At 39.4% G+C, this 24,054-nt stretch overlaps 1 protein-coding gene across 2 annotated transcripts; it reads left to right on the top strand.

Annotated features, from left to right (window-relative positions):
• Positions 1–23,829, top strand: LOC120295736 (mitogen-activated protein kinase kinase kinase 1-like). Of its 2 annotated transcripts, none has more exons than XM_039317208.1 (9): positions 1–1,283; positions 1,860–1,944; positions 17,389–17,451; positions 19,539–19,696; positions 20,119–20,191; positions 20,488–20,547; positions 20,643–20,771; positions 22,165–22,316; positions 23,423–23,723. In XM_039317208.1, the coding sequence occupies exons 1-9, from the start codon at positions 43–45 to the stop codon at positions 23,424–23,426; spliced, it is 1,965 nt and encodes a 654-aa protein (XP_039173142.1). In that variant the 5' UTR covers positions 1–42; the 3' UTR covers positions 23,427–23,723. The 2 variants fall into 2 exon arrangements, with proteins under 2 accessions (XP_039173142.1, XP_039173143.1); XM_039317209.1 differs by lacking the exons at positions 1–1,283; positions 1,860–1,944 and adding exons at positions 15,404–16,258; positions 17,102–17,186 and having other exon boundaries at positions 23,423–23,829.
• The last annotated feature ends 225 nt before the right edge of the window (positions 23,830–24,054 follow it).

Genomic DNA, 24,054 nt, shown 5'->3' on the forward strand with positions numbered 1-24,054 from the left:
CTCTCTTCCTTTCTCCCTCGCGCAGCACGCTCGGATTCTTCCATGTCCACGGCTGCTCGTCGTCTTCTCTACAACTCCCGATTCCCCGCTGCGAGGACCAGCAGAATCTCTCAGATTCTCTCTCTAGCTCTCTCTCTTTCTCTCTCTATAACTGAACCTGCACTGCGGACTGAGCAGGCGGAGCGAGAGAGAGAGGGAGGGAGGCGAGCTGAGCTGAGCGGAGCGACCCATCGGCGGTTTCCGATGGAGGCGAGGCACCGGCGGGCGCGGCCGCGGCCGCAGCTCGACCGCCGGAACGCCATCAAGAACATCGACTACGACGCGTCGTCCGCCTCGACCTCCTCATCCTCGGCCTCCTCTCTGGCCCTCGACGGCCTCTCGGTCTTCACGAGCTTCCGCGTCAAGGGCGAGGATGGCGAGTTCGACGTCATCTGCCGCAGCCTGGGGCTCACGCCCGAGGACTTCGCCATCCCCATGGACGCCTGGCGGTCCAGCAAGGCTCGCGATCTCACTCCTCGCTTGCGCCTCCAGAGCGCCGCCTTTTTAGCTTCCGACGGAGACGCCGACGACGAATTGCCGCGCGATGGCGATGGCGGCGGGTTGGCTGCTGGAGTGGATAGTATCGAGCTCGAGAGTGGGATATCTATATTGAATGGGAGTAGAAGTTACGGTTCAAGCGGTTTGGAAGATAGAGTTAGGGTTTTGAGTCGTAGGACTCGTTTTAGGAATAAATCAGCGGGCTCTGCTTTGAACGTTTCTCGCCCTTTGGCCGATGTTATCTGTGCTAATCGCGGAGATTGTGAGAATTGCGAAACGGATAATGCCGGGGGAGGAATTAGGGGATTGAGGCCTCCGGTCCTTACTCCGCCGCCAGTTAAGTTGCTGCCTGTTGTGGACAACGTGAGTTCCACTTGGGAATTGTTGAACTCGTTCGGTCCTCAAGAAGGTCCTGGAGGAGATGAGGATTCTCCCGTTTGCCCTTCGAATAAAGAGGATTGGTCGGATGGAGATGATGAGAAGGTTAGTAAAGAAAGGATTTTGCCAAGAAAAGATGATTCGGACTCTCATTTGTCAACTTCTGTTGAAGATAAGGAGTCTACAGATAAGGATGAGGTGGGGAACGCCCCTTCTGCCAACATTTCAGAACTAGTGCCCAATGTTATTTCAGAACCAGTGCGCAATGTTTCGCCTGAGGGGAGTTTCAGACAAAGGATCACCTCATGGCAAAAGGGCGAGCGGTTGGGAAGTGGGTCATTTGGTACTGTATATGAAGGCATCAGCGAGTAAGATTCCTTTGCTTTTTTCTTTGATAATCAGTAAGCATTTTCTAGGACGAAGTACTCCATAATGATGTTCCTTTGAAGTTTCGGTGCCACTTATGAGCACTAAATGGTTAGAATTATGAATACTTGGGCTAGTCATTTGTGGAATTAGAGTTCCAGCATTATTGGTATAGAACTTATTGAAGAGCATACTTGATTATTGAACATATTGATGAAGTAAAGATATGATATTCCAAAAATCGCCTATTTTTAATTGTTCTCCATTGTTTTTCTGCAGTTTTACTAGCTTGAATAGCGGGCTGTTCTTTTTTCTTTTTTGAAGGATGGATAGTGTGATAAATCAGCATGTACAGGAAATATGCTTTGGAAACTGTTAGTTGATTCTAAATGCAAATGCTGAAAGCTAAGGAACTGTATAGTGATATTGATGATAACATCTCTTTTTTTCTTCTCAATTCTTATTTATATCATTTGGACTGCAAGAATTATCTTAAATATGTCTTGTCAAGGCATCGTTCTCAAAAGAATTGGCATTTATGTCTTATTTCTCTCTCTCATGCTTCTCTGTTGCCACAGGGATGGATTCTTTTTTGCTATAAAGGAGGTTTCTTTGTTAGATCAAGGAAGCCAAGGCAAGCAGAGCATTTTGCAGCTTGAGCAGGTATGTGCTTGTTTCTTTCTGTATCTTGTGAACTGGCCCTTAGGCATGGCTACTCGACTTACCTCATTCTTACAATTGCCAAGCTGGCGTATATGCACAACTATTTATAAGTCTGCCGTGTATACAATCATAAATCTGGTGTGAGTTCAACATATATTCTTTTCTCTTCCTTTCTAGTTATACTCTGCTTTCTTTTCAGGAAATTTCTCTTTAAGTCAGTTTGAACACGAGAACATAGTGCGATATCTCGGCACAGACAAGGTGTGGTTCCTTCTTGCTAAGTTGTTTTCTGCAGTATCTTTCACTGTGGCATTAATTATGTTATTGCTGAGCAAAATATTTAGGGGAACATGGCTGTGATTGCAGTCACAATATAGTGGCTGCATCTTCATCACTACATATGTTTGCTGCAATAGCCTGGGAATAAGATCACAACAGTCACGGTTTATTAGCTGTAGCAGCCACTTGTGACATAGACAGACATTTTAGGTCCCGCTCCCATCACAAGAAAAGTTTGTGATGAATTGAGTATTCCCTGCAATGCTAATTTTATAAGTAAAGAAAATCTGTAGAGCAGATGTCGGAGAGCCTGTCATGTAATCAATTAACCCTTTGTTTTCTAGAGGTCATGATTTACAAATTAGCTATCTTGCGAACTGAAGATTCAGGTCAAACTCTCAGGTTTAGTAAAAAGGAATCTGACACTTGGAAAAACGTCAGCCCTGATTAATAAAACATTGGGGGGTGGGGGTGATGATAAGAAAGAGAAGGCTTTAATCTTCAGGTATGCTTTGATTGACAATCCGATGGTGCAGATGACTAATTTCCAATCTTTTCGCCCTCGTCTATGACTGGTCGTGGCTGTAGTAATGACAAGGGAGTTCCTCCACAAGTTAGATTTTTTCCATCTGTTCTTGTCCAGCGTGTCATTTAGTTCCACTCATTCTTATGCAACATCATATAGTTCTTAACCTCTAAATAGAGAAAACTAAAAATAGAATTGATCATTGTTCAGGTGAGGGAAGTAGTTCCTATCTTGGTGGCTTCAATGTTTGAGTACCTTTCAGTTATTATTATTATTATTACTATTATTATTATTATTTTTGTGGACATAGCTTGGCAAGAAACATCAGATTCTAAGAAAGTGCCAAGACATAACTTCCTTTTGGAGATGAAACATGCAAAGATTGTTGCTGTTAAACACAATTTGGTTTGGTATGCCTACAATCCACCACATTGTTTGTGCGAATGAGGGGTTAATGCTATATGACCTCATATTCTTCCACCAGGTGCACTGTGCAGCTGTTTTTGTTGGCACTGCTGCAACTTGAAACCATGACGACCGCTTATAACTTGGATATTTTTGTTGTACAAGGAAACGAGCAAAAGAAGAGCTTGGTCCCATTTGTTCTTGCCTTATTTTCCCTTTTTAAGTTTGCAAAATTGCTTTTATATTGTCATATGATGTGGACTTCTACTAAATTAACCCCCATCAAACAGATTGTCACTAAACATCGATTGGTTGTTGAGGAGGTCCTCAATATCAAAGTGCACTTGAGGAAGCATAACAAACCTCAGGGCCTTGTCTAGGGGCGTCTTGCCTCGGCACATCCAATTGCTGTGGGAAGGGTGTTGTCATGTATCCGATGATTAGTTTGGTGTTATAAGAGGCCTAAACATCCAGAACAATTAAAATAAAGAAAACGTAGAAATCACTGATGTAGTATGTTTTATTTTATTTGCTATTGTTATATTGTCTCTAATGTAACTTGTTAAAATATCTCATATTGTTTGTTTATGGGGTTTCGATGGGCCTTATGTACGTCTAGCCTCCTTCCACTTCATAACTTAATCTTTTGGGTCTTAACATGGTTCCAGTGCCATATATCCCTTAATTTCTTTCTGCGCATGGCTCTCTTTTCATCCTTTCTATGTGCTGTTCTTAGTTCGTTTGCACGTGGTAAGGTGTTAAAGTATTCCATATGTGTTTTCAATGTGCTGTTCTTAGTTCGTTTACACGTGATAAGGTGCTAAAGTATTCCATATGTGTTTTCAATGTGCCTTATATACAATTTGTCCTAGACCTAATAACTTGAAATTTTTGGGTCGGATATTTTAACATACGATTTTCTTTTCTCTTCCCAGGATGATAAGAAGCTTTACATATTCCTTGAGCTCATGACCAAAGGTTCACTTGCAGCCCTTTATCACAAATATAACTTGAGAGATTCCCAAGTCTCGGCATACACTAGGCAAATTCTAAATGGTTTAAAGTATCTTCATGACCAGAATGTGGTCCACAGGTATTATGAGAAACATGCTTGACTTTGCATTTAGTTTTGACCTATTGGAATAGTGATTCACACTTGTCATTTCTGATGGATGGTTAATTTTGGTAAGGAAAGAGACAATAATCAAACAAAGAGCGCAGGGAAACTTATACATTTAGTTTCATAGCACACTTCCTGGGTGCCTTTTGATAATACTTCTTTTACTATCCAAATACTTTTCTGGATTTAAGGGTGTTGTCAAATCTTTGAACCAAAATATAGTGTTATGAAAAGTAGATTTGTTGTGATAATCAGCATGCAACGAAGTAACACTATGAGCTTGTACAGCATTATCTAGCATAGACAGGATTATTTTACTATGCAAATGCTTGAAGGTGGAAATGTAAATTTGCAATATTGTTAACTGTGAGGATGATTATGAAAATTTTAATCTTTTATAAATCTTACAAACAGCTATGTTGGTTTCTCATGCTTCGAGTTCCTTCATCCTGTAGGGATATCAAATGTGCTAACATACTGGTTGATGCGAGTGGATCTGTGAAACTTGCAGACTTTGGATTGGCAAAGGTATGTCTCATCAGTGAAAGTGAACTCTCTCTCTCTCTCTCTCTCTCTGCTCATGCACGAGAGCAACAAAGATGCATTTACAAATACATCCACATGCGCACCTGATAAACACAAACACACCTGATAAACACAAACACGCGTATAGACATGCACAAAGTGACAGGTGTTGTCCTTTACTTTTCTGAAATGACATTGACTTTCCGTGTTTGTTCATCCAGGCCACCAAAATGAATGATGCTAAATCCTCCAAAGGAACTGCTTTTTGGATGGCACCTGAGGTTTGCACCCTCCACTGCCATTATTTTAACATACTATCATTAGCTGTATTAAGCACAAATCTTTACCATTTTTTTCATCGTTGTTCGTAAATGCAGGTCGTCAATCTAAGGAACAGAACATATGGGTTGGCAGCTGATATTTGGAGCCTAGGGTGCACTGTTTTAGAGATGTTAACCCGCCGGCCTCCATATTCTCACTTAGAAGGAGTACGTCACTAACTAACCCTTTTTTTATGTTTTATATCCTCAAGATCCATGTTTTGCGAAACTAACTAGCTAGTTGCAACTTTTTTGTCATTGCTACTTTTTCTGTGAGCTACTTGGTCGAACGGATGATGTGACAAGCCCATTGGGCCGTCATTTTAAGAAAAGAAAATGAGCAAGAGCATTACTTAGAAAAGAGAGGACAGAGAATTCAATAATATGTATCAAGAGCAGTCGTGTTAGAGGATATGCATAGTTTTTATGGCCAATGGTTGTTTGGGATTCTGGAGCAGATGGTTATCTAACAGTGTATGAAAACTCGGTTGAACATTTGAGTCTTAACTCTCTGAGGTAATTTGGCGTTGTTGTCTATACTTTTAATTACAAGCATAAGTTTATGGTGTCTGGTGGCATACATTTAGTATATATGTAAATAGTATCCCACCAACTGAAGTGGGGAACCCATATGACCTTTTAGTCTAAAAAATCTCTCCATCTTCTCTTTCACTGTCACATGGTACTTGAGCAACCAAGAGAGCCATCTCTGCTCCAGTCCTGAGAGCAGATATTGATTGCTTCATGTTCCCTGCTGTGCCCTCTCATTGGGAGGTTGTTCTCTGATTTGTCACTCGCCTTCTTCAACCTTTGGTGTTTCCCTCATTGCCTTCAAGTGTTTGAATCAATCATGACCTAAATGGCTGTCTTCTCTACTAGGATTAGTTGCCTTCGATATGGAAGTGGGTAACTTTTCAATTTGGTTGGTAATTTTCATGTCTTACGTTGAGTTGGCAACTTCTCTGTACACGTTGTAAGTTTTCCATAAGGAATGGTAATTACTGGCTCTAGCCAGTAAATCACCTCATGATGTTATCCCTTTTTAGGCACGACAGCTTAGAGACCCCCCTTTTGGTAGAATGGCTGCTACTGAAGTTTGAAGTGCTCTCGTCTTCTGAGCAACTCTGAAGGTTAGACTGCTTTTGTTATAGAGGAAAAAAAAAATAATACCATCCCTCTCATAGCCATCATAAAACATAAGTCGATGCCCCCTTTCTTTTTACTTTTTTTGTTCACATTAGGACTCTTAAAGATTTCAAGTAAAAAGGAATAAATACTTAATGTTTAATTAGAAGTAGTTGGAAACCATTTACATTTTTGGTCCCTGTGAACTTTTAACATGGTAGATGATTGCCTGAAGCATGATGCCCTCAGAATTGTCTGTAGATCTTATTGGTTTATGAAGCTGTCATATGCTAGTTCCCTCAGGATTTATGATTAACACAAGCCTCTACTATGTTCTTTCTTATTGTGGCAGATGCAAGCATTGTTCCGAATAGGCAGGGGTGAACCACCTCCAGTTCCTGATTCTTTATCAAGAGACGCTCGAGACTTAATCCTTAGTTGCTTGCAAGTAAACCCGAATGATCGGCCTTCTGCAGCAAAATTGCTAGACCATCCTTTTGTGAGGAAGCCACCTACTTCTTCTGGTTTTGCTTCACCTCGTTTCAACAACATATTGTCGTAAGGTTTTGCTAAGCAATCCCTTTTAGTCCATTGCTTTGAAGGTAATTTTACACTCTTCATTTGTTATTTTCTTGTTGCATTGCTAGTGAAAGTATTCTTCTTTAGGGCTAATGGCAAGATACCTTCATCAACTTACCACATTTCTTCTGTTTACTCCAAAAATTTGTAACTTTTAACAGTCTACACTATGCTTTTATATTGGAGCAAATACTCCATGTATCTATAGGGTCTATGGTCAGTTTCCCAATTCCCTCACAAACAATTTTCTATTTTCACTAGATCGTCCTGAAACTTTTAATTTGGTGAGTTACCCATAGTGGTTAATTGGTACACCAATGGTTAATTTGTCTTTCCCTAGGGTAGAGGTATGTGCAATTCATCATCGTGCCATGAAAACAGCCATTGTTGTAGTTTCCCTTGGCATTTATGTGTTTGTGTGTGTGTGTGTGAATCTAGAAATATCATGAAAGTTTCAGTAGTGTGACAGTGACAATGACACCCTGAGAAACCAAAGTGGACAAATATGCTTTGTACTTCCTGCTGTTGTGGAACCTCCTGGCAAAGTTGCTTCATTTCCTAAGAGATTTCACTGGACACTGAACGGAAGCCCCAGACTAATTTGGGGAGCAACTTAATTGAATGGCCTCGTCTTCTTTAGTGGGCAGGTGTCTTTTGGAAGAGTGTTGTCTCCCAAAACAAACGGTCTCGTGCTTTAAAGCATAGGGATGGACATGATAATGATTAGATATTTTTCATGTTGCCTATTGACTTTTCTTAGCCACCTCGATATTGTCAAAATTCTTGGTGTTTAGATTCTGCCTTTTGCGTTTTGACTGCAAACCAAGTCTTTCCAGCTGTAAATTTTTAACTCGTTACATTAGATGCTCGGATAGGAAAAACAGAACGGAGCAATATTCAGCTTCCACTGGTGTTTGTGTAATCTTAAGCCAAATGCTGAGGGTGTCATCGTAGTTTTTCCTACCTGAAATCATTTGTAGTGCATTGGTAATGCTGCTGCAATTCATTGGACCACTCAATGGTCAGCGGCATATTAATCACTGGTGAACACTCCCTAGCATCGCCAAGCTTGTAATCCGATGCTTTTTTTCTTGCCAGGTAACTTCTCTTTGGCAGTGAGGGGCAAATTGGAGCTTCTCAAGGATCAACAGTCCTTGTGAAGGGTCTTGGGCTGCAACTGATTTTCTGGTGTCTTTGTTCTGCTCAAGTTAAGCATGTGTTGTTCATCTGGGAATTGTAAATAGCATGCCCTGTTGTATATTTTCCCGTTAAAAAGGAAGAAAAGGAAGTTAACGACGACACAGGTTTTCTGCCTCTAGGAAGCGTAGATAGGCGCGCCCAACTTCTACGGGATAAGCAATTGGTGAAGATTGGATGTCCTCGGCATCCGTGACGGAATGCCACATTTGCTTTGTTGTTGCTCGGCCATCATCTGTAAATTAAAGTGTTTTTATTAATGGCGTGTCGCTTCAAGATGAACGCTTGTATCAAATGATGAAAATTCAAGATGAAAGCTCGTATCGAATGATGAAAATTTTGTACCGACAACAATCAAGCTCGTGGATGGAGGAGCAAATCTAGTTTTTACAGTGCCGTAGAGAAGGTTCTTGGGAAACTAACTTGATCAGAAAACACAAAAAGGCCGAGGAAGCGAGGATTCACGATGGTGTTGCCTCTTCTTGTTTTGCCGGCGGAAAAGAGCTCGAAATCGCACTTGTGAATTTCTTCTTTACTTTCTTTTGATGGCTTCCTGCCGCTTCATTTTTTATGGTCTGCTAAAAACAAGCTGGGTAACGCACATCATGCCGGCATGAAACTGCACATGTTCACTCTGCAAGGAATAATCTTCTGCCCGAAGATCAATCGATCGCGTTCCGAAAGGATGGATCCTACTGGTCATATGGCCCGACTCAAAATTCTGTTTACTTTTGGCCCAGAAGATGTCTAGCCCATATATTTCAGTGACAAGAATTGAATCATTACGGGCCAATGATCCTGCTAATCATGTGACCTCCCCACCCTTTCTTCACCACCCCCACCACCCTCTCTCCAGTTTCATCTCTCCGTCTCTCTGATCTGGAGCTCTTCACCTAGTCGGCAACGATTGCCGCTGACCCTCTCAGCAGACTCGGTGCTGACAAGCTCAGATTAGCTTTCTTTGGCCTCAGCCAAATCAGGTTCCCAACAACTCTTACTGAACAAATTGATGCTAATTGAATACGTTCTTTATTGACCAACCGATTGATGAAGTCAAGATCTTATATTTCAAAAATCACGTAAAGTTAGCTGTCTACCATTGCTTTTTTTTTTTTTTTGGTAATTTTACTAGCTTGAATAGCACACATTTTTTCTCCTTTTTTCGGAGAATGGATAGCGTGACAAAATAGTTCGTGTGGGAAACATGCTCTAGAAGCTGTTAATCGATTGTAAATTCAAATGCTGTTAATTGGCTGTAGAAGGCACATTTCTTTTTCATCCTTGTCGGTTGTAATTGCTGGCCGTCAACAATGGAAAGAAAAGTAGCTATGGGTTGAAAGCTGAAATTTTAGAGCCTGGGTGCACCGTTTTAGTGATGTTAACACGCAAGTGTCCATATACTGGCTAAGAACAGGTATGTAACTAAGTAACCTTCGTTTTATGTTTTATATCCTCGAGATCCATGTCAGGACAGAGTTACTAAATAAGTTTGGCACATGTTGTGATGAGTGCATATGCCGTCATTTTGAGAAAACAAAATGAGCAAGGGCACTTCATAGAAAAAGAGAGAGGACAGAGAATTCAATGATAATTATTAAGAGTATGGTCGTGTTAAAGGATATGCATAGTATTTATGGCCGATGGTTGGGATTCCGGAGCAAACGGTTGGCTAACATGGTATGAAAACTTGGTTGAATATTACCGACCAAAAAAAAAAAAAAAAACTCGGTTGAATATTTGAATCATGACTTTCTCTTTTAAATGATTTAGCTTGGCTTAGGAGATCCGTATAGGAAATTATTTTGTTTCCATTTACTTCACAATTTCCAACAATTTTTTATTTCCGAATCCTTAGAATTAGGAATTAGATCACAAGTAGGAAATCTATTCCTATTTTCTTGCGATTTTCTAGCTGTCCTGGGCCATAAATATGTCATCTTCTCTGAAAGTATGATATGTAATAGGAAACGGAAAAAACCACATTTCTTCTTTGAAATCTGGATTGTCTATTTCTTTTAATTATTAGAACAATTGTACACTGAGTGTACGGTGGCTTAAGTTTAGATAATTGCCCATTGTAAATTATCTTCTTTAAAAGTATGATATGCAATATCATGCATTGGTCCCTGTGAATTGTTTCATATCGTCCGCCTTTCCCACCTCTGCAATAAGTGTGATTCTCGAATGATCATGGCAGATGATTGTGTCATAGTCCAGAGATTTCCCATGCATAAAGGCCTGTGCATAATTGAACAAGACTGACCAAGTTGCCTAGGTTTCTAGAGTTCTCTAGAGTATTTATAGGGATGGGCAATACAGTAAATGTATTGGGGTCTAAAGCATTTTAGGCATAAATATCAGGAGTTGGTCAATCAATGGTTGTAATGAGAGGGGCTCTTGTATAGATATGGGAGAGCCCTCTCTCATTTATATCCATAAAAGACTTAAGCAATAGACATCCCTTCCCTTGACCTCACATAGTTAAAGAGAATCCATGCACTCTCATGTAAAGAAAGAAACTCAATTTACTGATTTTTGAACTACTACATCTTTACTTTGTCAATTTGTTCAATAATAAATAACAGTCAAGCTTTCCAAATCTCGACTTGAAGAGCAAACACTTTTAAGTAATTGAAAAAGCGCTTGCTTTGTCTTTTTCATTGATTCTCTTATGTCAACTAGTTCTTGCATAGTCATGATTGGCATGGTTCTAAATTCCTGGTGCGAGGTGTGCCCCACATCATCCTCTTCCTTATAATCCCCATCTTCACTAGTCAACTAAAAATGGTCGGAATCATTCCCATTCGAGCAATACTCGCAGCTATGAAAGATAGTGGAGAGGTAGTAGAAGAAATGGCGATAAACTCAGAGCTACCCTCCGCCATTTGCACGAGGGTGATGGCGCTTTGCTCTGCCATTTGTGCGACGGTAATAGTGCAACAATCCTCTACGCATGAACAAGATCAAGCAAGAGAAAAAGGGAGTTACAAATGCTTAAAAAAATATAAACTACAGTATGATCGCGAAATAAACCCTAATGGGCTTCATTTTGAATTTGAGGCTAGAACTCCATACCACTCAAGTTAGAACCCCGATTCTCAACTTGAAGATCAAACACTGCAATTTGAAAAACGTTTGTCATGTCTTGCCGGTGAAGAGTGATCACAGTAACGCTGAGCGTCGTCAAGTGGCTACGGATGATTGTCATGTCCTACCGGTGAAGAGTGATCACAGTAACGCTGAGCGTCGTCAAGTGGCTACGGATGATGGAAGGACTCGGCCGGATCTGGCGTTGACCAAGCGTCGCAGTCGAGGCGCCGCAAGGAAGGTCTCGACTGCGACCCTTTTCTCTCCTTCGCTCTTTTCTCACTCCCGTGTCTCTTTGTGCTTTCTCTCTTTGCACTGTATCTTGCTTTCTATAGGGATGGCTTGGGCTCTCAAAGAAACAAACAAGATCTCCTTTCCTCTTACAATATATCTTCCTTTCGTCTCTTTCCTCACATTTGTCTTTTGCATTGCAGAGGAAGATATGCAAGTGTAGGAAAGAGATTTTAAGAAAACACTAAAATTTTCAATTCCCTTTAATATCTCACGGTTTCCTATTGGAAATGGATTTGTTCACTCAAAATAATATATGAAAATGAGGTGGGAATCGCGCCGATCAAAATCTTTACGATAAAAACACTCACATGTAAATTCGGCCATCATGGAAGAATTGCGGGCCTATTCTCATTTTCCGCTTCATGGGCTTGGTCTAGTTAAACTCAAAAACATTCACTTGAGTCCGTCTGCCGCTGGTCCAAATTAAAATGTAATTAACGGAAATACAAACTACATAGTAAATGCTCTTGATGCAATTAATTAATATTGTGCTTGGGGTCAGGATTGATCCTTAAATTTTTATACATTAAATAAACGACCGGGTCACTAAAATTTAGGTGTCAACATAGTTGATCAATATTGGATATAGTTGGGATTCGTGATGGAACACACGTTTACCTCATTTTTTGCTTGTTTGATACTAGGCAATGTATGGTAAATGTTAAAAGTGTTTTTACTAATGACACATCACTTCAAAATAAGCGCTTGTATCATGCGGGAAAAGGTTTTAAAAATATTGTTAAAAACGTGCCATATTAATGTCGGCCGTCCACGTTAGTAAATTACGGCTAAAGTTGACCGGTTGGATTCAATTGGTAAGAAGTGAAAAGATCTAAGATTGAATTGGCAAAATTGAAAGATTTAGAACCGAATTGATAAAAATACAATATATTTAAGATTTTTTGGATAATTTTTCTGTTAACCTTTCTCTATCTCACACCCGCCAGCGCCTTGCTGTCGCCCTCGCCTCGTGATCGCGTGGACTCACTGTTGGATATTGCAAAGTTCGATGAAATTAAATAAAAAAGGCAATGGAATTAAAGTTTGGGTCAGACTTGATGAAATGAAAACGGAGAGGAGCGGTAGGGTGTGGGCATTGGGCACCTTCGGCTTTTACATATCGTCACGCGGAGGATTGACAGGGAGTGGGTGTGAATGCTGGGCAATTAAATGAATAAAGATTAAACATTACGGGTTAAGATAGAACAGAAGTTTGAATAGTTCAAAGCATCTAAAATTTATATTTTGGCCTTCGGTTTTCAATACTTTATGCATTCATGCGTGATGGTACCTTCCTCAGATGCAAAACTAAGCAGCATCTTGAAGAGTCTGACATGATCCCAGGAATCATAATTGGCTGGTGGCAAAGTATCTCGTAGAATATTTTTGCAGATATATCTGACGAATTACCATTGACTATTACTATTGCGAAGAAACAAAGCTAAAGAAGAACAAAAAAGATAAATAAATAAATTAAAAACAAAAAAAGAGGCATCACAGATGCAAGAGCAAAAGGTAAAGAGAGAATTATTTGGACATCATTTATTTTGTCTACTGGTACTATATAAAATATTTTTGCATGTATTATTAGGAGAAATTAACATGTGTCTAACTAATTAATATCTCAAAAAAATATCAATAATCATTTCAAAATTTTCATGTGTCAAATTAATCGAAATGCTGAAAAATTCTATAAGATTGTTTCATTAACTTTAGTCACGTACGCATGTCGACCTCCTATATGTCTGCTAAAACTTCTTTCCATCTTCTTGTGAGAGAAATATGCTTCCCGGCAAAGGAAATGATCATTGGCTGACCTAATAAATGATCATAGGTTATACTGGTTTTCCCTCTTGAGTTCGGTAAATTCCAGGGTCGTAGATAACGAGGCAAGTACGAGTTGTTAATTTGGCTAAGTGATAGCTACGCCACATGAGTTTTGCTTGAAGGAATGAGGACAACTCGGTGGTTTAAATTGGGTAAGTCTCTTAATGTTGAAGAGTGCACTGAAAATGCCCAAAAGTTTAAATTGGGCAAGTCTAAGTCTTTCATATTTCTTTTTTACTTGTTAATATCTTTTATATATCTAATGAAAAAAATTCTTTTTTTTTTTTTTTTAGATATGAATTGTTTATCGAGAAAATTACCATTGATATATAGAGTTCATACAATGAATTTGAATTAATATAAGTGGTACGATGCTGTATAAATTGAACTAGCAATAATTTCAATTTAAAATTATTATTAAGTATTAACTGTGTTTGTTGTTTATTTTATTTTTAGGTGTTCAGAATCTGAAGCAATTTTTGTGAATGAACAAGATATGTAGTTTTGTAATTCATGTTTTATGTTAAGTATTTTGAACTTTTCATTATATATTTTATTTGATGTGTTCATCTTCCATGGTTTGTTTCTTTTTGTAAGTGAAGATTTTAGTTGTTGCCTATTCTTAGATTTTTGTTTGATTTGTACTGATATTCAACGTTTGGTTGCTTAATATCGCAATGTTGATGAAAATGTAATTTCAAAGAGTGCGTTTACCCTTTTAAAGAATACAAAAACTGAAAAAAAAAATATAACTAGATGGTCTCGACTTGACTTTAAAACTAGACCGAACCTATAGGATCGGTCCAGTCCTAGATTCTAGACTTAATAGGGTTAGTCCCTAGTCCCAAATATTGGGGACCGACATTATGTAGGTTGATCGTAGAAGTGGAAGTAACTCAATCCAGACCATGCTAACCCCTATCAAAACTGGAAAAGCTCAGAAAGCCCGAAGGAAAAGATCGTTTTTGACCTTGGCGAGGTGAGAGAAAAGAAAGTAGATATATCCTCTCGATCCTGCAAAAGAAAAAGATCTTTTTGAAGCTTTCAAAGCCTTTAGTGCTCTTTTTATTTTCCTGTCTTTTTCGTCCGCAAAGCGCTCGAGAGATACTCACGCAATTGCGGACGCAGGGGCCCTTGTTCCATGGGCACTCCTCCTCCTCATCCAGCAGGTTCATTTCGAAGTTCAGCGGGAGGTTTCTCCAGTCCCACCAGCCGCCCTGCATTTATCCTCGCCCTTCTATCAATCGATCTAGACGTCTGTTTTCTGCTGAAGCATGTCCAGTTCGTGAACACTGTAGTTTTGTTGCTAGATTGCTAGCTGGCGTGTTCTTCTTCTGGGCTAATGGGAAGATACTTCCGTCAACTTACCACATTTCTGCTGTTTACTCCACACATATAACTTTCAACGGTCTACACTAAACTTTTAGATCGGAGCAAATAGTCCACGTATTGATTGGGTCAATGCTTAGTTCCCCAATTCGCTTACACACTTTTCAAGTTTTTATTGTCTTCTATAATATTTCCACTACTGGATCGTTCTGAAACTGTAAATTGAGTTAACCATAGTAATTAATTGGTATGCCATAGGTTAATTTGTTTTTGGCTAAGGGGAGAGGTATGTGCAATTGATTATCACACCAAGGAAACAACCATAGTTGCAATTTCCCTTACCATATAGTAGAATATAGGAATATCAACATGAAAGTTTCCATGATAGCGTAACAGTGAGAATGATACTCCGAGAAACCAAAGTGGACAAATATGCCTTGTAATCTGCAGTTGTCAAACCTCCTTGCAAGGTTGCCTCATGCCCCAGACTAATTTAGGGAGCAACTTAATTGAATGGCCTCGTCTTCTTTTGTGGGCGGGTGTCTATTGGAATAGTGTCTTAAAGCATCAGGACGGACATGACGGTTATTGGACATTTTTCATGTCGCCTCGTCTTTTCTTAGCCGCCTTGATAGTGTTGAAATCTTGATTTTTAGATTCCTCCTTTTGTTGTTTCGATTGCAGACCAAGTCCTTCCAGTTGAGAAGTTTTAACTCGTTAAGCTAGATATTCGGATGGGAAAAACAAAAGGGAGAGATATTCAGTTTTCTCAAGTGTTTGTGTAAATCGTATAAGTTAAAATGCTGGGGGTGTCATCTTAGTTTTTTATAATTAAAATTGTTTGTGGTGCGCTGGAGATGCTGCTGTAATTCTTTAAACCGCCGAATGATGGGCCGCAAGTTAAAAAAAGCTTGACTCAGACAGAATCTACCCTTACGACACTTCTGTCTTCTCTGTGACTGGATCGATAGATCCATCTCCAAGTGAGTGCACGAAGATTGACCAATGAAGAAGAGTAGAAGAGGTCAAATCTCCTCCCCCCGGACGTCGTTGTCAATGTCGACCTTGCTTGCCACAGCAGGACTCCTACTTCCAGATGGCGAATAGAGAGGAAAAAAAATCAGATAATCCTCCCTGTGTGGAAGAAAAGGATCATCTTGAAGCTTTGCAAAGCCTTTGCAAGCCCCTTTCCTTTACCTCTCTTACCCTTTTGGTTTGCAAAGCGCACGGCAGGGACTCGCCCAAAATGGGGAACAAAATCTCCAAGGTCATCGATGGCGGCTCCTCCTCCTCCAAGCTGATCGGTCCTCGCCCTCGTAGAAGTTGGCTTGAATTCCTGTTTTTTGCTTTAAATTGGAGAATAAAGAAGGCTGGGGAAAGAATTAGGAGATTGAGGCCTAAAATTCATTCGCGGCCGCCAGCTAAGGTGAAGCCTGTTGTGGACGATCCCGGGCGGGATTCGTTAAATTCATTGGGTCCTCAAGAAGGTCTCGGAGGAGACGAGGATTCTCTTGCTCGCCATGATTCAAACTCTTCTTTGTCGACTTCTGTTGAAGATGAGCGGTCTGATGATCGGAACGCTTCACAACCAGACCACAATGTTTCTTCCAATGGGAGTTTGAGACGCAGGATCACCTCATGGAAAAAGCGCAAGTTGTTGGGAAGTGGGTCGTGTGGAGCTGTCTATGAAGCAATGGCGGAGTAAGATTCCTTTGCTTTTCTCTTTGATTTTTTTTTTTTTGGTCGGTTGCTTTTCTCTTTGATTAAATTATTCTCACCACAAGCATTTTCTGGGATGAAGTACGATCGGTGTTCTCCCATTATGATGTTCATTTGGAGTTTCCATGGCACTTGAGTGCTGCATTCTGTGGTTAGAATTAGGAACACTTGGGCTAATCATACATGGAATTAAAGTTCCAGCATGATTGGTATGGAACTTATTAATAACCATTCTTGATTATTGAACAGATGATGAAGTAAAGATCTAATATTCCAAAAATCGTGCATTTTTAATGTTCTCCTTTGTATTTCTGCAGCTTTACTGGCTAGCGTGCAATTCTTTCTCTGTGTGATAAATGTACAGGAAACATGCTTTAGAAACTGTTAGATGATTCTAAATGCAGATGCTGAAAGCTAAGGAACTATCTTGGTGATATTGATGAAAACAACTCCTTTTTTATTCGTTTTTTCTTTATATCATTTGGGTGCAAGAATTATCTTAAATATGTCTTATCAATGCATCCTCTGCCAAAGAATTCGCATTTAGGCTTCATTTGTTTTGATGGAAAATGAATAATTTAGAAAATATTTTCTTAAAAATAATTGCTTGATTCCTCGAATTAATTAGTCAATAAAAAATATTTTCATTACCACAACAATTTATATCTAAATATTTTTGTAGACGATGAAAATGATTTCATTTTTTCATTTTTGTAAGCGAAACAAGCTATCATTTTTAAGAAATATTTTTCAAATTATCTATTTTCCACAAAACAATCACCCCTTATATTTTCATCTTTATCTCATGATTCTCTGTTTCCACAGCGATGGATTCTTTTTCGCTGTAAAGGAGGTTTCTTTGTTAGATCAAGGAAGCCAAGGCAGACAGAACCAATTGCAGCTTGAGCAGGTAACTGCTTGTTTCTTTCTGTCTCTGGTTAATTGGTCCTTAGGCATGACTAATAGACTAACCTCTTTCTAATAACTGCCAAGGTAATGTATATAGCAAAATTATAAAGAAGAATGCCATATATGCAACCATAAATCTGGTGTGAGTTCAATAGATTTTCTTTTGACTCTTTCTTTCTAGTGATACTCTGCTTTCTTTTCAGGAAATTTCTCTTTTAAGTCAGTTTGAACATGAGAACATAGTTCGATATCTCGGCACAGACAAGGTGAGGTCCTTCTTATTAAGTTGCATTCTGCTCTATATTTCACTTGGGCATGGATTACGATATCAACGGAACTGAGGAAAATATTTAGGGGAACATGGCTGTAATTGCAGCCACAATCTAGTGTTAGCATCATCATCACTGCATGTATTTGCGGCAATTATCCTGGGAATAAGATCACAGCGATTGTAGCATTTTAGCTGTAACGGCCACCCATGACAAAGACAGATATCCCACCACAAGAAAAGTTTGTAATGAATTGACTATTACCCAAAATAGTAATTATATGAGTAAAGGAAATATGTGGAGTAGATGTCAGTTTGTGGAGTCTCTCTTAATGAAAGTAAATTTTTTCCCTCCCTTCTAAAGAGAGCCTGTCTAATAATCAATTAACCCTTTGTTTTATAGTCGTGGATGATTTTACAACTTAGTTGTCTTGCAAACTGAAGATTCAGGTCAAACTCTCAGGACTAATAAAAAGGAATCTGAGGCCTAGACAAATTGTAGATCCCTCAAATAGAACATAAAGTGGGGAAAAGACAAGAAAATGAAGTGATTTGATTCTTCAGGTATCCTCTAATTGACCATCAATGGTCCCCATGACTAATGTGCCAACCTTTTCTCCTTGGTCAATAATTAATTGTTGCTATAGCAACAACAGTGGATTTCCTCCACAAGCTGTTTTTTTCCATCTGTTCTAATCCATTGTATCTTTTAGTTCCACTCATTGTTATGCAACATCATATACTTCTTAACCTTTACAAGTAGAGAAAACTAAAAATGCAATTGGTCATTGTCTATGAGGGAGGTAGTTCCTATCTAAGTGGCTTAAATGTTCAAGTACCTCGCAGTTATTTTTTTTTTCTAAACTTAGTTTGGCAAGAAGCATCAGATTCTAAGTAAGTGCCATGACGTAACTTCTTTTTGATGATGAAACACACAAAAGATTGTTGCTGTCAAACAAAATTTGGTTTGCTACACCTACAAGCCACCGCATTGTTTTGTGGCAATGAGGGATTCATGGAATAGGACCTCTCCTTCTTCTGCCAGTGTACTATGCAACTGTTTTTGTCGGCAATGCTGCAACACAAAAAGTGGTGAACGCTTATAACTTATATTGTGTTGTACAATGAAACCAACAAAAGAAGTTGGTCCCATGCTTTCTTGCCTTATTTTTCCTTTTCAAGTTCACAGAATTGCTTTTATATTGTCATCTGATTTAAACTTTTACTAAACTAACGCCGATCAAGCAGATTCTCACTAAATACTGATCGGTTATTGAGGAGGTCCTCAAAACCAAAGTGCACTTCAGGAAGTGTAACCAACTTAACAATGATTTCTTGTCCCCGTTCGTAATGGCCTTGTCTAGGGGCCTCTTGCCTTCGTACACCTGATCGCTGTAGGAAGAGTGTTGTTGTGACGGCCCAAGCGTGGGGGTGCGTCTCCTGTCCCACATCGCTTAGGGGGAGTTTGGGGCTAGTTTATAAGGCTTAGGTCCCTTTAATCTGTGTGACACGTTTTAAAGCCGTGAGGATTCAGTGTCCAAAGCGGACAATGGGGGGGAGAATGGAATGGGGGGGGGAGAATGTGACGGCCCAGCGCGGGGACAGGAGCGTGGGGGTGCATCTCCTGTCCCACATCACTAGGGGGGAGTCATGTGCTATAAGAGGCTTAGACATCGAGCATCATTAGGATCAGCAAAATGTAAGCATCACCAATGTTTGTTTTGCTATCTGGTATGGTTGTTTATGTATCTGGTTAAAATACCTTATATTGCTTGTTTATGGGGTTTTGATGGGCCTCATATATATATATATAGCCTTCTTCCACTTAATAGTCTAATCTTTTGGGTTCTGACATAGATTGAGAATTAGGTTCTACCCAATTTTTTTTCATGCTTTGTTCCCTTTTCATCAATTCCATGTGCTGTTGTTTGTCTGGTTTACACATGAGAGGGGGTGTTAAAGTATTCCCCATGCTTGTCTGTGTGGTTTCAATGTGCCCTGTGTACTTTTAGTCTTCCTCCACTTAATAGCTTAAATTTTTCGGTTGGATATTCTAACATATATATTTTCTTTACTCTCTTCCAGGATGGTAAGAAGCTTTACGTTTTCCTTGAGTTCATGAGCAAAGGTTCACTTGCAACCCTTTATCACAAATGCAAGTTGAGAGATTCCCAAGTATCCGCATTCACTAGGCAAATTTTAAATGGTTTAAAGTATCTCCATGACCAGAAAGTGGTACACAGGTATAAGAAAGATGCTTGACTTTGCATTAGTAGTTTTCACTAATTGAAATAGTGATTTACACTTCTCATTCCTGATGGAAGGTTGATTTTGGTAAAGAAAGAGATCATAACCAGACAAAGAGCACACTGAAATTTATATAATTTGTTTTATGGCCCACTCCCTTGGTGCCTTTTGATGATACTTCTTTTCCGTAGCCAAATACTTTTTTGGATTTAAGGAAGTTGTCAGATCTTTGAACCAATATGTAGTGTTATGAGATGTAGATTTCTTGTGATAATCAGCAAACAATGAAGTAACAAATATGAGCTTTTACAGCAATGTTTAGCAAAGACAAGATTATTTTACAATTTGAATGCTTCAAGTTGTTTATTATAATACGAACAACTATGCTGTTTTCTCATGCTTCCAGTTCATTTTGTAGGGACATTAAATGTGCTAACATATTGGTTGATGCGAGTGGAACTGTGAAACTTGCAGACTTTGGACTGGCAAAGGTATATCTCATTAGCAAAAGTGAACTCTCTCTCTCTCACACACGCGCGTGCGCACACACACACACACAACAACAACAACAACAACAAAGACATATGCACAATACATGCACATGTACAAAACATGTATGAGAGCAACAAGAGATGCATGTAAAAATACATACACGTGCAGGAATAAGTGCAGGCATTGAATTGTGCAGCACTCGGACAAATGGATGAGCAAATGACAAGCACACATATAGACTGTGTTGTCCTTTGCTTTTCCAAAATGACACCAATCTTTTGTTTTATTCATACAGGCCACCGAAATGAATGCTGCTAAAACCTTCATAGGAAGTCCTTTTTGGATGGCACCTGAGGTTTGCACCCTCTGCAGCTATTTTTAACATACCATTATTAAGCTGTAGGAGGTGGATATCTTTTCCATATTTTGTCTTGTTGGTTGTAACTGCAGATCGTCAATCCAAAGAAAAGAAGCTCTCAGTCGAACAGAAGCTATGGGTTGGAAGTTGATATTTGGAGCCTAGGGTGCACTGTTTTAGAGATGTTAACAAGCCAGCGTCCATATCCTAAATTAGATAAAGTATGTAATTGAGTAACCTTCTTTTTATGTTTGATCTCTTCGAGATCTGTGTTATGCCAGAGTTACTAGTCGCAGCTTTTTTGTTATTGCTACTTATTATCTGAGCTAAGCTGAGCACATGTTTTGATGAGTCCATCAGGCCGTCATTCTGATTAAATAAAATGAGTAAGAGCACCATTTAGAAAAGAGAGAGGACAGTGAATTATTGATCTTTATCAAGAGTATGGTTGTGTCAAGGGATATGCATAGTATTTATGGCCGACGGTGGAGATCCCAGAGCAAATGGTACGAAAACTCAGTTGGATATTTAATTCTTGATTCTCTCTTTTAAGTAATTTGGCATTGTTGTCTAGTACTTTTAATTGCTAGTATATATATACATTGAGTGTAAGGTGGCAAGCATTTTGCATAATTTATGTATGTAAATAGTATCACCCGATGGATGTGGCATATGCCTATAAACCTACCATTCTGTCTCAAGAATCCTTCCATCTTTTCCTTCACTGTCACATGGTACCTGAGCAAACTAGAGAGGTTAAAATCCTAATAACATCATCGCCATCTCTGCTCCAGTCCTGAGAGCAGCACTGACATTGATTGCTTCATGTTCAGGGCTGTGTCCTTTATTGTGTGGTTGTCCTCTGATCTGTCACTTGCCATTATCACTCTGGTTGTTTCCCTCATTGCCTTCGAGTAGCCACCCTCCACTGCTCTTGTCTGAATCAATTGTTGACCTGGATGGTTGTCTTCTCTGCTAGGGTTAGTTACTTTAGATATGGACGTTAGCACTTTTCAATTTGGTTGGTAACTTTCAAATGTTATGACAATTTTCATGTCCTATGTCAAGTTGGCAACTTCTCCATGCATTTAGTAACTTTTCCATCAAGGATGGTAATTACTGGCTCTAGCCAGTAAATCATCTACTGATGTTATCCCTTTTTAGGGCTTGACAGCATAGGAACACCCTTGTTGACAGAATGGCTGCCACTGAAGTTTGGATTGTTCTGGTCTTGTGAGGGAACTCTGAAGGTTGCACTGCTTTTGTGCTTATCTTAGGATTTTAATTATTACAAAAGGGGAGTGAACATGCATTTAACGCCCCCTTTCTTTTACTTTTTTGTTAAATTTAGGACACTTAGAATTTTGAGCAAAAAGAACAGATATTTATGTCACATTGGGAGTAGTTGGAAGACATTCACATTGTTGGTCCCTGTGAACTGTTACATATCATCCATGTCTCCTACTCTGTGATAACTGTGATTCCAGAATGATCATGACAGATGATTGCTTGAAGGATGATTTGCTTAGAATTGCCTACAAATCTGATTTAGTCAGCTGTCAGGATTTAATATTTAACACTAGCCTCTGCTACATTTCATTCTTATCATGACAGGCGCAAGCATTGTACAAAATTGGCAAGGGTAAACATCCTCCTCTTCCCCGATCTTTATCAAGCGACGCTCGAGACTTCATCCTCACATGCTTGCAGAAAAACCCGAAGGATCGGCCTTCTGCAGTGCAGTTGCTAAACCATCCCTTTGTGAGGTAGCCACCTACTCTTGTAATTTTGCTTCACCTCTCTTCAACGACTGATAGTCATAATGTTCTGCCAGGCCGTCCCTTTTCAAATCATCGCTCTGAATGTAATTTTTTACTTTCCATTTGTTACTTTGTCGTTGCATAGCTAGTGGGAGTTTCCTTCTTTTGGGTTAGTGAGAAGATACCTTCATCGACTTACCACATTTTCTTCTGTTTACCCCAAATTTTTTTAAATTGGAGCAAACAGTCCATGTATTTATAGTGTCTATGGTCCATTTCCCAATTCCCTTACAAACATGCCACGTTCTACAGTTCTCACCATAAGCTTTAATTATTCCCTAGATCATCCTGAAACTTTGAATTGAGTGAGTTGTCCATGACGGTTAATTGATACACCATAGGTTAATTGGCCTTTCCATAGGGGAGGGGTGTATGCAATTGATCGTCACGCCAAGAAAACAATCATAGCTACAGTTGTCCCTTAGAATAAATTAGAATATAGGAATATCAACATGGATGTTTCGGTAGGGTGACAGTGGCGACGACAATTTGAGAAATGAAAGTGGATAAATATGCTTTGTACTTCCTGCAATTGTTGAATTTCCTCGCAAAGTTGACTCATGTCCCAAGAGCGTTTATTGGACCCAGGAGGGAAGTTCAGGGACCAACTTAAATGAATGGCCTGGTCTTCTTTCATGGGTTGGCGTCTTGTGGAAGAGTGCTCTATTAAAACAAATGGTCTCCTGTTGTAAAGCATCGGGATGGGCATGATGGTTATTAGGTAACTCTCGTGTTGTGTATGACTTTTCTTGGCCACCTTTATAGTGTCAAAATTTCTTCATTTTTAGATTCCTCCTTCGATGTTTGGATTGCCAAGTGAGTCCTTTTGGCTAACTGAAATGAGATGGAGCAAATATCTCGCTTTCTCCGGTGTTCGTGTAATCTAGCCATAATGCAAGAGGGTCATCATAGTTTCTCCTACTTAAATTGTTGGTAGTGCACTCGAATTGCTGCTGCAATTCTTTGAATTACTCTAGGTCGGGGGCATATTGATGCCTTGCAAACACTCCCAAGGCATTGCTAAGCTTAAAATGTGATACTTTTCTTGCCAGGTAACATCTCTTTGGCTGTGAGGGGCATCTATTATATTGGACCTTCCCAAAAGATCGATGGTCCTTGCGAATGGTCTTGGGGCTGCAACTGATTTTCTGGTGTCTTGTTCATCTGAAATTTGTAAATAACACGTGATGTTGTATATTTTCCATTAGGAAGGAAAGAAGGAGACAGATGTGTTGACAATGACTAAGGTTTTCTGCTTCTAGGAAAAGCTTAGATAGGTGGGTGCAACTTCTAGAGGATAAGCAAACAAGAATGACATCCTTGGAATCCGTGATGGAACGAGCATTTGCTTCATTTTTGCTTGTTTGAAACTTAGATATTAGGCCATGTTAGGAAAATTCGAGTGTTTTTATCGACAGCATGTCGCTTTAAAATGAGTGCTTGCATCGAAGGATGAAAATTTTGTACTGACAACAATAATGTCGTCAATGCAAGAAGCAAATACTGATCTTACAATGTGGTGGGAATGTTCTTGGGAACCTCGTGGTGCTTCCCAAGTCCTTCCATACCTTTTTTTTTTCGTTTCTTCATTCTCGAGAATTTCGCAAACATCAAAATGAAGAAATAATTATGCCTCGCCAAAAGAAAAAGGCTCAACTTAATCATAACCTGACCCTAATTACAC

Source organism: Eucalyptus grandis, chromosome 7 (assembly GCF_016545825.1).
Source record: "Eucalyptus grandis isolate ANBG69807.140 chromosome 7, ASM1654582v1, whole genome shotgun sequence".
NCBI lineage: Eukaryota > Viridiplantae > Streptophyta > Magnoliopsida > Myrtales > Myrtaceae > Eucalyptus > Eucalyptus grandis.